General features: G+C 46.1%; 2 protein-coding genes across 3 annotated transcripts; one reads left to right on the top strand and one right to left on the bottom strand.

The window, feature by feature from the left end:
- Positions 1 to 1,615: 1,615 nt before the first annotated feature.
- On the bottom strand, positions 1,616 to 4,526 carry LOC112898859 (trafficking protein particle complex subunit 4-like). The gene is made up of 4 exons (XM_025967164.1): positions 4,243 to 4,526; positions 3,212 to 3,323; positions 2,965 to 3,133; positions 1,616 to 2,208 (listed from the first exon to the last, which is right to left on the bottom strand). The coding sequence occupies exons 2-4, from the start codon at positions 3,275 to 3,277 to the stop codon at positions 2,012 to 2,014; spliced, it is 432 nt and encodes a 143-aa protein (XP_025822949.1). The 5' UTR covers positions 3,278 to 3,323; positions 4,243 to 4,526; the 3' UTR covers positions 1,616 to 2,011.
- Positions 4,527 to 5,316: 790 nt separating this feature from the next.
- Positions 5,317 to 6,407, top strand: LOC112901640. Of its 2 annotated transcripts, XM_025970595.1 has the most exons (3): positions 5,317 to 5,725; positions 5,904 to 6,090; positions 6,281 to 6,407. In XM_025970595.1, exons 1-3 carry the CDS (start codon positions 5,647 to 5,649, stop codon positions 6,351 to 6,353), a joined length of 339 nt encoding a protein of 112 aa, XP_025826380.1. In that variant the 5' UTR covers positions 5,317 to 5,646; the 3' UTR covers positions 6,354 to 6,407. The 2 variants fall into 2 exon arrangements, with proteins under 2 accessions (XP_025826380.1, XP_025826379.1); XM_025970594.1 differs by having other exon boundaries at positions 5,317 to 6,090.
- The last annotated feature ends 6,673 nt before the right edge of the window (positions 6,408 to 13,080 follow it).

Raw genomic sequence — 13,080 nt, 5'->3', positions numbered from 1 at the left:
GGTAAAAGCAGGTAATAGATGGAACTAATGTTTGATTTTGTTTAATGGAGCAGCAACAAGAACAAAATACCTTCTCTTCAGTTTCACTAAAGACAGCATAGCCAATTTCGTTGCATGAATCGGCCAATCATCTTTTTTTTTTTGAAAGAGAATCGGCCAATCATCTGAGAAGTGAGGAAAACTTCACATCAAAATGTCCCTCCAGAATCCAGCAGCAAAATAAAATGCCTCCGCTGGGATGCCCCTCCACACCGCGTAGCTTGAAGCCCACCATCCACCTGCTCGAAGAAACCCGCGGACGACGGGCGCCCGGAGCACTGCGCGGCGCGCCAGCGATGGCCCCGTGGACTTCTAACCGCGGCACCGGCAGAACTCGTCGCCGGTCGAGGAGCGACGCCACATACCACTGGTGGTCCGCCGTGGCGTCATCAAAGCCCGGGCCGGCGCCTGAACCTCTCATTCTCCGGCGAGGAGCTGCACGAGCGCCGCCGCAGACGAATGGTCTAGCTAGCACTAGCAGCCTGGCCCGGTGTGGCAGGGAGGGCTTGTGCCCACCGACATGAGCATGGGCCTGTGACGGAGCACCCCCCAGCACCGGCTCCTGGGCTGAAAGACCATGCAAGGGCCTGCTTGGAAAATGATATTTCTCTAGGAAGAAACTCTCTATAAGATTTCAGTTGAAATTTGTACTAAATATAGGAATATGGATCCCAAAACATAAGATTTTAGTTTGAATAGAGCAATAGCAAGGTGCTGGCATCAAATTCGTGTTAAATAACAAGTTGATGTATTATAAAAAAAAAACTGCTTATGCTTGAGTGAAAGGGTGGGGTTGCCGCAAGAAAAACAATTGCCCCAGCATACATGCCAAGCTTTCCCTAAGAATGTCCAACGGAGAAAAAAAAAACTGACTGAATTCGTGCTTGGAAGGTAACTAAATGAAATGTGAGAATTCGGGTTGTTTCGATATGTCTGTGCGACGTTTACATTCATGTGGAGGGAGAACACAGGGGGTAAACAGAAAGGTTAACAGTAATGATGTAAAAAAAATAAATTCGCTTGGCGCGCAAGGTAAGACTGGTGGCCTGTTCACGTTGTGCATTCATAAGGTTTTGGTTGCTGAGTGTGCGGCGCGCACGATGCCACCAGCACACGAGATACGACCTCGTGCTCTGCGTGTGCCTCCATGCGGCACGCCGTCCGCGCGCACGGCCGCCCATTTCAGCGCGGCCGCGGCCGCGCCGCTCCACAGTACGGGACTTGCAATCTTAACCGAGCCAGAGGAATGGAAAGCTTGCGTCCTCCTCCATGCTCTGACGTGTGGCTGGGCCTCTTCTTTCGAAATGGACCGCTGCTCAAGCTGCGTACATGGGCTTAATCTCGTTTAGTGTAACTGCATGCATGCTAGCCTTTCAAAAATGCAGCAGTTTCACATGCCAGCCCTTGGTTTGTCGAAAACACCTTTCGTTCGACAAATGGTCAAGTTTTATCAAATGACGAAGAAGGTTTTTTTTTTTTGGCGGACCAAAAGCTGATTGCGTAGTACTTACTTTTGTAACTTGTAGAGATTTTCTTGTAATTGCCATGCGAAACAATATGAAAACCAGAAAAAAGATACATTGGGGGGCCACTGTTGCTCCTATGCCACAACAGATATGAAGATGCATTTTACAACTAGCAGACGGTCCACAATACATATAGTAGCACCTGACTGTTACTGCAATACTGCTCATGCCAGCAATCTCAAGCCTCGAAGTTCATCACAACCAAAACATGTGTAGATGTATGAATGGGAGATTGGGAGCTGCATTCCATGGAGTTGTTATTTGCAGCAGCATTTTCTGTATGCAAAACTCCATACTCCAGCAATCACATACTACACCATATTCAAGTTAAAGATTATGCACCAGTACAAAGTACAGTTCCAGCTGAGCAATGCTGAGAACAACTTAGAGAAAGGAATAAATTATCAATCACACTATCGGGACGGTAGTATTTTCATGTTTCAGTTTCACCGACCCAGAAGGGCGAGACGGTCCTTCTGGATCACTTGAGCTAGGTTGAGATCAAACAGCTCGCACCGGATCGGCATCTCCATCTCATAGAACGGGTTCTTCAGGACAAAGTCCGTGTACAGCTCGTATATCGCTTTCAGCAGAATCTCCATATTTTGCGCGCCGGTTTCGCATACAACAAAAAATTTTGTCCCTGAAGCAATCAGAGCAGACCAGTAACAGTGTTAAATGTGACAGTAATTAGCCAAACAAACAATAGCATAGAGCGAAGCTGGGGGCTGATAATATCAAATGCAAGTGGTTGAAGACACCATAGGGGGGACAGGCAGATCATGATAATCTGTGAGTCGGGCCAATTTGGGCACTCACTTACATATACCAGATCTTAAACAAATGAAAGATAACGGCACAAGTTAGCTCTAGAGATAAATTAGTCTTCCCCAAATGGCCAAATGTATGATTTAGCTGCACGATAGTCCAAATGAAATTATCCATGGTTACAACAAAATTGGTTTAGCAAACAAACTGATAAGTGATAATGGGTTTCAAAATCTTCATTTTCTACCATAAGCATTGATGCACTCAATACTGCCTGATAAGTAACCTCACATGCTACAACTCTACAAACCTTCTCACAGTGGAGTCTAATGAACACTCTACCCAGTAACCTAGTGTCCTCTGACTTAAGTAGAAAAGTAATAGTGATAATGGAGGTATTCCCGCACATACAAAGGCTACAAAGCAGATGGTCTGGCACACAGCCATATGCTTTGGGGATATAACATGCAACACAATGAGTTTCTTGACATGCAGAGCAAGAAAAGGTAAATCTGTGCAAGTTTATCAAAAGTAAAACTTGAATGGATCCAGTTGGTGGAACCCCACAGTGCCCAAAAAATTCATAAGTTCAAAACCATACGATTTATCAACTATAAAACAGTTTACATACCTGTGAGGGATTGGAAGCAGTGGAGATCGAAGTTATGGGCTTGTAGGAGGTCAATGCCAGTACAACCAGGGATAGGGGAGAGTTGCTGGGAGATAGCATGCATTGAATGCCAGAGACTTGCCAATCTAAGACTGTCATTGGTGTCCATCCTCCCAGCTGAACCATAGTCCTGGAGAGATGTGCAGGTTCTTCATATTTACAGCTATAGCTCAAGAGGAAAAAAGAGATAAGGAACCCAGGAATATACCTTGTAGTTTATAAGGCCACCAGACTTGTTAATGATGAAAAGGCTGTAGATAGCTGCTTGTGCCATCACAAAAGAAGGTGGAGTAGAGATAAAAGTAAATTTCCTGTATCAGCTGCAGAGAAAAATTCAAAACTTGTTAAATGGCTTGTACTTGAAAACAGTAACAAATCGACGTTTATAGAGTGCAGCAACTTTTCTGAATTGAACAAATTGCAATTCAGGTACCTTTGTGACTTGGACTCTAAGATAATACAAACTATGCCAGTATGCCTTAAAAATATCATTTCATTGTTACTGCCTTTTTGTCAAACACCACAATTCCTATTGCTAATATGTAGCCAAATTCACAATTGGTCCTTGAAGTTCAGGTCCAATGATTCAATTTGAAATTTGGATATAACCGGAAAAATCAAACTACCGTTTCATTCTTTAAAACAATGCCTGTATAAGTCTAAGTACCTTATTTAATAAACTTTATGATGTTGGGGAGATAAAAGCTTGAGAATAAATTATATCTTCTCAAGCAAAACTTAATTTTTAACTGATCCAAGAAAAAAGACTATATTCTCAGTTTTTGGGAGCACTTATGTATTGCATAGACAGGCAGATGCACTTTATAAACAAATGTAAAGATCTTAGTTGGAAGCACAATCCGGCATCACACAGCAAATACACACATCCAAGGTAACAAATATGCTAGCAAGAGCAGCATCTGCTAACATTGGTAGGGAAACATGCCACAGACGATATCATATTTCCGAGGCAATATAAGCGAATACAACGTCGAGACTCGAGAGTAGCAAATAAATAATTTCCTGGAAATGCAACAAGGTTCATCTGATGGCAGGAAAAAAACAGATCTGGAGACATAAACGATATGCAATCATGAAGCATCATCACAAGGCATATGCACCGATCCAAACTGCATCTTATTCCACATTGCATCAGGGCACATACACCGATTCAATTCTTATATTCCACATAGCATCACAGCACATAGCCACATACAGAAGGCCTGCAGGCAGGCTTACCTTGCAACCGGCTCCCGGCAAGGCCTGAGCGGCGATTTCTCTGGCAGCCGGATCCCAGTCACATCAGGCGGTGTTATGCGGGGCTTGGGACCCTGCGGGAGACGACAGCGGCCGCCGGCCGGCGAGCGACAGGCCCTGGAATCCCGGGGGCAGGACTCAGAGGCGAGCGCGACGGCCGACGGGGTGAGGATTGGGGGAGCGCAGGAGAGTTTGGGGATGAGACCACGCTCGGGCCGGGCCGAGCCGGTAGAAATGCCTAATTATTTTCAGAAATCCTAGAGACCTGCCAATAATCCCATCGCGCCAATAAATCTGGCACAAGTCGGCCCAGGCTCGGGTTTATAAATCTTTCTGATAACTCGAACGAACGCCCAGAGCTAACAAGTTACAACTACTATAAAAGGGATTCAATTACGACAGCACATGCAAATATTTTTTATATTTTTCTTTGGTCTCATACACAAATCAAGCTGCAAGTAGTCCGCCAAAAGGTCTCGAGGATATATTTTGTTCTCTTTACTGTTTTTTATAACATGAAAAGAGTTTATTTTTATCTAAAATTTTTTACAAAACAACACAAATGCTTACAAACACGCACATAAGTCCTATAGAGGTATGTATCCCTACGTTTATAAGCACTTTCTGGAAGACTGAGCCAGTACATTCTAAGGTTGATGAAGCAACCGTAGACGTCTCACTGTTGACGACACGTCATTTACCATTGAAAAAATAATGTCGATTAAATTTTAAATAAATTTAAAAAATACTAATTGCTTGAGTATGCGAGTAGATTCTATCCGACCATCATCAACCAGTTTTCGTTGTACGTGAACGTAACTGTATCTAAATATGGAGTGCTATCATTTCGAATTTTTCTTATACTTTGGGTTAAGTAAGTTCCTAGGTGACGTCTAACGGTTACATGCTAGCCCACCAAATTGATGAATGCATCGTTCTTCAAATTTTTGGGTAGTTCAAGTATAGCATTCCCTATCCTAGCAGTCATAAAAATTTATTTGTTTAAAAGTGGTCTTAAAGAAACTCGTAATGTAGAGAACTCCTAACAAATCCGCCACCACGCTCGCTCTATCGTTCTTCTTCGCCCCCTACGCCGCCACGCTTCCTCTCCGGGGGGTTCCTCACCAGAGCTGCGCAGCCCGCATGCCGCCGCCGCGGATGGAGGTGGAAGCAGACAGGGATGCGTCGCCACCGAACCAGCACCGCACCCGCGCCGGCATGTGGTCGGCCACCACTTCCCATTGCCGGAGCTTCGACTGCGGGGCGGCACAGGGATCTCCGTCTAGATCCGTCTCTGGATCCTCGGGCGCGCCACAGTACGCCGGGGGGTAGATCTCGATCTCGGTGACAGACCTGTATGCCCTGTTGGTGAGCTTGTTTCGTAGAATGATGCTCCACGAGACCTTGGGCAGCAGGACGACGGAGGTATCGCAGGCATTATTGGCGGGGTGTAGCCGCGATTTAGGTCAGCAATTACCTATTTGTGGATTAGTTTTCTTTTTAAAAAAAAATGTTCACCACCTCCGGCCCCCTCTACAAACCAGGGGATTTTGGGTACTTCCAAGGTTTGCTGCAGAGTGTATCAACCGCCGTGGAAATGGCTGAGTTTTCTTCTGGTTTACACAACAACTCTGCATATCCAGTTGCTGCCGATGGTCTTGCTGTTTCCTCTGGGCAGGGCACTGATGTGGATGAGAGTGGGTATGCCAGTTCAGAGCCGTCGCCCCATGATGTGTACGCAGATGACGAGGGTTGCATGAATGAACTGACAATGGAACAGGGGGGCGCCGTGGTGTCAGGAGAAGGCAGCGCCAGCGATACACGACTGCAGTAAGCCTATATTTGTTTTTTTCACACCTCTAAAGTTGCGAAAATGATTTTGTTCTGCTATTTTAATGTGGTATATTAGCTGCGCCGAATATTTTTAATCGGGGTCCACTGGTTGTGTGAGATGTATTGTCACAGATGTTTAATTAAGAACGGCTGCAAATGTAAAGTTCTTTTTCTGTGATGGGGGCAGATCTGATCAACATCAACAGAGCAGGCACGGCTACTCCGAGCCGACCACGCGCTGTGATAAACAAAGAAAGTGAGTGTACACGCTCAACTGCATTTCCGCAATATCATCGCGCCGCAGAGCAGTGGAGCGCAGGGAGGCCAACGCCTCCCCGAGGTGACTGCGTGGCATCACGGCCCTTGGGATTCTTCTCGATCACTGGGACCTCACTGTCGCCGGGGCGAACGGGGCTCCAGATTAACATGGGCTGATGATAGGCGGCGGCTCAGCTCAATCATGTGTAGCCACGAATCCCAGTGCCTCCCAAATCTCACGAGACACGCTTCGCTCCATGCACAAGGCCATCCTCACGGAGTCACGAGAGCGAGGCCACTTCTCATGACCTCATCGGCGCTCCTCTCTGATGGACACTCTTGACTCCCTTTTATTGAGGTCCCGGCGCGCGGTTTCATGTGCAGCGCGGCACGTGACTGCCGCCTCTCTACTTCCTAAAAATAAACTTGGTAGTATTCCCCCAAGCCATGGGAAATTGGTTTTTGAAGTCCATAAATGACACGTGGAAAACGTACACAAGAAACGTGTATATGTCACTATTTATACTTAACATGTATATGTCACTATTTATATTTAACAAGTATTGTTGGCAGTGCAACTTGGGCACCCCGGACATCTCTTCGTCCCAAAATTGGATGACAAAAGAAGAATAGCTGCTCCAGATTTCTGTTTTGAAGCTTCGGCAACCAGCATATATATCTACCCAAGAAAGCCTAATCCTCCCCCTCTCTCTATATATTATTTACGCTAGCTTGTAGCTACTCTCATCATCAGTATATCATCATGTATATATACACACACACAACCGTATGCACACCTGACACCCCATACGAAACTTAGGAAAACAAATGGGCTCTACGTGCGACAAGTGAAACTTCGTGAGTCATTACTACTGCAGCAACCATACATACTACCGCTTGGACTCCATTTCCAGACATGATTGCCAGCAGCGCCAAACGCAGGGATGCCTTCACAATATGCACATGGATCCTTGAAGGTAGACGGTGGCAGCATGGCTGTTGTAAAGATGGGCGTGGATCAGCCTTGGAGCGCACCGTAATCGATCCAGTGATCCATTTGATGCGCAGAGGAGCACCGACTGCTCCATTTTTATCAATTCGCTGATCCCAGGTGCTCCAATGGTCACCGTGGGTTGACCCATGCGTCTATTAACTATGCTTACTCGTTTATGCTTCCAATTGCTTGTGTAAATGAGAACGGAGTTTGCTTCCTGATGTTTTCAAATACACGCTTTAGTAATCCGTCAAGTTGCTACCTAGACGCGTTTAGACCCATGGCTCCGATGAACTACTGAACGTCGCCGGCGGCGGCCGACGATGCGCTGCTACCGCCGGAGCGTATCAAGCTCAACGCCATGGAGGCGTAGTGGGTCGTGGCCCCAGTGCTGCAGCGCCTCCTGTTCTTCGAGAGCCGCTGCTGCCCTTCAACGTCATTGTCTAGTTTCCTTGCCGGTGATCGTGGCCTTCCAAGCTCTGCTCGCCGACAAGCAACGTTACTACGTGGACGCCGGCGTTGTCGCCATTCTGCTGCTCCAACCGCAACGATGGAGTCAAGTTCGTTGTCGCGGAGTCCGACGACATCCGCCACCTCGCCGGCGACGAGTATCACGACGTGTACACATTCGAACGGGTTGTTTCAGAGGTCGCCATGAGTTCATGACCATGCTGCTGACCCGTGCAAGGGATATGCCTGAACCTATCGAACAACCAACAGGAGGATCCTCTTCCTCTTAAGCTCACAGGTCACAACACGATGGACATGATCCCGATGCTCAACCTGTCCGCGAACAAGGTTGGCGACATGATCTCGTGGCAGCCCGGCAGCTACGTCTCCCTCCTGGCGTCAGATGAGGAGTTCTGTGGCAGGGTAAAGCAACAGCAAGTCGGGTCGATCCACTCGACCCTACGGTTATCCACGGGGCGAACCGCCGCTCCTCTTTCATTCCATTTGGCAAATTGATGCCCCATTAATCTCGTTTTCTTGGAGTGGGTCGATGATCCGATGGGTCGAACCGAACCATCCCCATCATTAGGTCGTTGGCACCCACTCGGGGATCAGGGTTAATCAGTGCAAAGCTCGGCGATGCACGTGTCAAGGTCATCTTTCCCATCAATGAACTCCCTAGCTATGTCTCCCAAGCCTAATAACACAACATTTCTGGTGTAGCCATGAAGCCATCACAACCTCGTATACACCACTACACCCTATGGCTCTAGAGAATGCCTGATAATCTCATTGAATTAAGGACACTACTTGCCTCACATGCACACTCAACGTTCCAGTTCCTCAGTATATATCAGAACTTCCTGGACTTTTCTTCATTACCCATGCATGCAACCTTTCGTAGGATATAAAAGGAAATTTTTTGGGTACAGCCAAAGATATGAAGCAACTCTGAATTTACTTTCGCCACCGGAATCCGGAAATTTTGTGAGAGTGAAAAACCGTCACAGAAACCACAAATACTGCCACGGATGAACCCTCACAAATCAAACGCTACTAAAGTCCAATTTTCGTGGTGGCCAACCTACAAGAACATGTTTCTTGCCAGGCTCTCACAGCCATGAAAATGAACTTGCGTCACGTTTGCGGCGGCCAAATGTCATGGACCATACAATAGTTTAGGGATCTAATTGGCATCCCCAAACAAGCTTAGGGACTACCGGTGTGTTTCATTTCTTATGAACATGAATAAACCAGAATTGAGATAGTATAAGTGCTAAACAACCTAACTAGAGATAGGCTCATGTCAGAATATTCAACTGTACAGTTTTGTTTCAATGCCTGATTTCCTGTACGTAGATTGTCCAGCACCAACGCTTCTCCCCTAATCTCATCTAGACCCTCCTGTTCATGTACATCACAGAGCATATAAACAGAGGAGACCATTATCTGGTTCCTTGCAGCACAGCAAATGTGATTCTTTTTGTAAGTAGGTATGGTGTATATGGTTCATTGTTATCTTGTAATTTGCAGTAGCAGTCGCATGGATCTAGTCACTGATGACGCTGTCGCTCGACATGTTTCCTGATGATGCTCAGGCAGCTCAGCAGTGTAAGAAAATACTTGAAGCCCATCAAGGCACGGACATGGACGAGGAGCATCACAATATCTTGATAAATCACTAGTCCAATGCCACGTTCTTCTTGACAAGCTCCGCCCTCAAATTACTGGCCGTGCACCTTGAAGAAAATGAAACAATCTTCTACCTTAACGAATTTTAAACTTCTGCTAATTTGTTCAAGAAAGAGTAGGGAAGCACGAGAAAAGCTTGCAGTTCTGGGAGGATTGGTTCCTCTCAAATGCAGCTTTGGCTCATAAGAGTTCCTTACGTCTCCCAGCCCCAGGATATCATACGACTCATCATGAACACATCGCCACCTTTGGCCTCACATATATGCCCCGTGGCTCTGAAGCTACCTAATAATCTCACTGCATTGAGCCAACAGATTTCAACTGCATATATTAATTAGTATCCACTGCTATTATATGCACCTGCAAGTTTCATGTTTGCAGCATGCTCGATGCCTTGAGGGCAAACATATCAAACTTGAATCCTTACACCACAAACACAAAAAACTTGTGCCAAATGGATCGGATATACTAGGTTAAAGCGTATTCATATGAGCACCAAAAATGGCAAACTGTGTCGAACGGTGCATATGCCACCTTGAAGATGCAAAACAGAAATTGAAATACAGGGCAAGGTTCCACCGATAAGCACACAACCAAATTACCATGGCACAAAAAAGGCGGATGTTAGGACCGCACTACTTTACATCGTAAAGGAAGCTCTGTTGCTAAATTTGGGGAGACGTGTGTTCTCTTTGACGCTCGACTGAAGTAAAAAAGTTGGCACTGTTAAATTCTCGATGTCACCCATGCCTAAATTATACTATGGAGGAAGAAGAGACTCTACTCTGCACTGGTATTTTTACTGGTAATGAACAAGTCACCGTACTCAAGCTGCAGAGCTGCTTGAAGTTGAACTATGAGCACTTTGCTCTGTGTGTGTGCGCGCGCGTGCGTGTGCCGTGATACATATATTATTCCATTTGTCTTGATTTCATTTGCATGCAAATTACACATACATCGTCTCATTTCACTAGCTAGGGGTATATTTATAGATTGATGTGTGTAAATGCAATCCTTTAAGTATTCGGATGGATGCCCGACCAAACTACAAATTAAATAAGCCTTCTTATTAAGCATCCACATTAATATGCTCATAGACTTCATATTACCGATCTTCTTAAACATTTCTGTAATGACATGCAAACGGGTCATGGTTGTCTATGTCTTGGTGGATCAACAGCAAGCTATTATTGCCTTGGATCTTCAGGATGGTCGATAGCAATAGGACCTACCATCAGCAGCATGGTCGAAATTCTGGTGCAGCACCGTGGATCTCCTAGAGTAGCGGCATGCATATACAATGCAAGCACTGTCCAAGCGTCATGTAGCCATCCTGCGACGTACGGTTGTACCTCTACAATCTCTCCTGATCTACAGGCACACTAAGGTGAAACCACTATACATGATCAGTTACGTCCGCTTTGGTAGAGCTTCATCTTATTCAGGCTCCACCAAAGTAGCGTGGAGGAGCTGGAGCCGGTGGAGCTCAAATTGTAGCTCCACCAGTTTCTTGTGGTCTTGTGAGGGGGAGGGAGATGAGAGAGAAAAATAACTTTCATATGCTACAGTGGTGAAGCCAGTTTAGATGGACTCTATTTTGTTTGGTACAGCTCCACTCGAGCCGCTGATGAAGCTATTGTTGGAGTCCTGCCAAAGGAGTCTTGATCCCGGGCAGAAACCACGAATAGGTTGACCTAACTGGGCGTGGTAGATTCCTGATGCCCCTCAAGCCTGAATGTATCCGGGAGGAAGCTGCTGCTGGTTTTTTGCTAGGCGAAATGCAGCCATGCATGTTCCGATCCTGGCGGCTTGATCATTTATTCACTAGCCAGACGTGATGGAAAATCTCCGCAACTCGTGTGCTCTTGTTGTGTTGTGCGCGTGGTCTGTCGTATTCACTTTCTTCTGCTTTTATCCACGCTGCCCCTTCCTGGACTCCTGAACAGCCCCAACAGATGACATCTCTGAAAATCTGGTTTGCATCAGAGAAGAAGAAGCTGGACATATACCTCAGCATGCTAACTGTTCAAGTGAGCTATATATATGCTCTGAACAGTGACCGAAAAAAAGGGGCTAAATTGGTGCATCTCCTGATTTTGTTCCTTCCGTATATGCAATTATGCACAACTGCAGCAGGAGCCGTATCGAGTTATTAGGACCATCTGTAACACGTGGATCATGGTACCATTTCAATCAGGGCGTAACTCAGAGAAACGAAACCATGATTGATTTAGACTAGGACAGGTTAATAGCAAGAAATAAAAATGGTAACTAGAGCAAATAAAACACGATCACATAACAGAGAAACACAAAACAACCCTCGGATAAGGGAATTCTACTCAATTTAGAGGAAGCGGAATAAGCGTCATCAGAAAAACAAGCGTAACTGCGTAAGTCGCTCTTGCAGAACAAAAAATGTGCCATATCATATGTTACTGATGCTTCGCAAGCCTATAGGTTCCACGGGCAACTTGCTCTTGGGTTTCAGCAACATCAATCTGTTTGATCATTCCGACCATTTGCCTGATGGCTGGCACTCCCGGCGTGCACAGATAATAATACTACTGCGATTGGCCTAACACATACACTATCTTGTATCCCTCTGGAAATTTATAGAGTCTTATGTTTTCAACTCATAAAAATGAAAAAAAATCATAGTCATGCAAGGAAATGCTGACGAGGCTACCGAGGGACATGTGTGGCGACCCATTGTATATGCTGCTGTTCCTTGTGGTGTAAGCTGGATACAAAGTTGTTGAGAGGGGGCGCTTTCCGAACAAAAGTTGCCACCCGAGGAACATATGTACGTACAGTCCCTGGTTTGGAGCTCTGCAATGGGTGGATCGAAGCCAACAAATCCGGCGATTCTGCGACGTCCCGCTGCCCCGGCCCTTCCCGGGTTCCTGACTCCGCGTGCGCGCATCGATCGGCTCGTGTCGAGACGCGCTGCAAGGGCTGTCCTCGCCGCTCGCTCTCTCGCCCTGATCATGTCCCACGATGCCGCTCTTCAAAAAAAAAAAAAAGAGAAAAGGTCCCACAATGCCGTGCCGTACCCAGCCAGCAGCAGTGACAGAGTCTCAGTATTCTAGAGTTGGGAAATTACACTTCCAAAGGAGAAACTCCAACCCAACAAGTTGATGGTGGCCATAGAACGTGACAGCTGACGGCCTGACAACATTGTCGATAATGAGGCATGCACAGTTAAACTTTCTGAAGTTGAATTATTTAATAATATGATTGGAACTGTGAAGTGTACACGATGCCCGTGAGCCGGCGCCGTGCTCCCAAGGCAGGCGTCCACAGGCCGCCGCTGCTGCAATGACCTGTAGCACGCCCCGGTAGATTGAAATATTGAATGGCATAATCCCCTGAAGGCCAGATAACTTCTTCTTTTTTTTCTCAAACTGCAGTGCGCCATGCTACTTTAGATTCGTGTCTGTTAATATTCCGAAGGTATTAAGTGAACTAGTCGAGTGATCGATGGTGCGCAGTGGAAACAATTCGATGCCCTGATTAAAAATATCATAAGTTATTTCTTTTAATAAAAAAATACAACAATTTTGGCCCTTTCGTGGTTTCAAAGGCGGTTTTTC

This window comes from Panicum hallii, chromosome 7 (assembly GCF_002211085.1).
Source record: "Panicum hallii strain FIL2 chromosome 7, PHallii_v3.1, whole genome shotgun sequence".
Lineage (NCBI taxonomy): Eukaryota > Viridiplantae > Streptophyta > Magnoliopsida > Poales > Poaceae > Panicum > Panicum hallii.
The sequence above is the reverse complement of the archived record's forward strand: the minus strand, read 5'-3'. Positions and strand labels throughout refer to the sequence as shown.

Coding starts and splice junctions, on each gene's coding strand:
- LOC112898859 (XM_025967164.1), bottom strand. CDS start 3,277: ATGGCACAAGCAGCTATCTACAGCCTTTTCATCATTAACAAGTCTGGT. Junction 3,134..3,211: donor GTGGCCTTATAAACTACAAG/GTATATTCCTGG, acceptor ACATCTCTCCAG/GACTATGGTTCAGCTGGGAG. Junction 2,209..2,964: donor CTGCTTCCAATCCCTCACAG/GTATGTAAACTG, acceptor TGATTGCTTCAG/GGACAAAATTTTTTGTTGTA.
- LOC112901640 (XM_025970594.1), top strand. CDS start 5,771: ATGTTCACCACCTCCGGCCCCCTCTACAAACCAGGGGATTTTGGGTAC. Junction 6,091..6,280: donor GCCAGCGATACACGACTGCA/GTAAGCCTATAT, acceptor TGATGGGGGCAG/ATCTGATCAACATCAACAGA.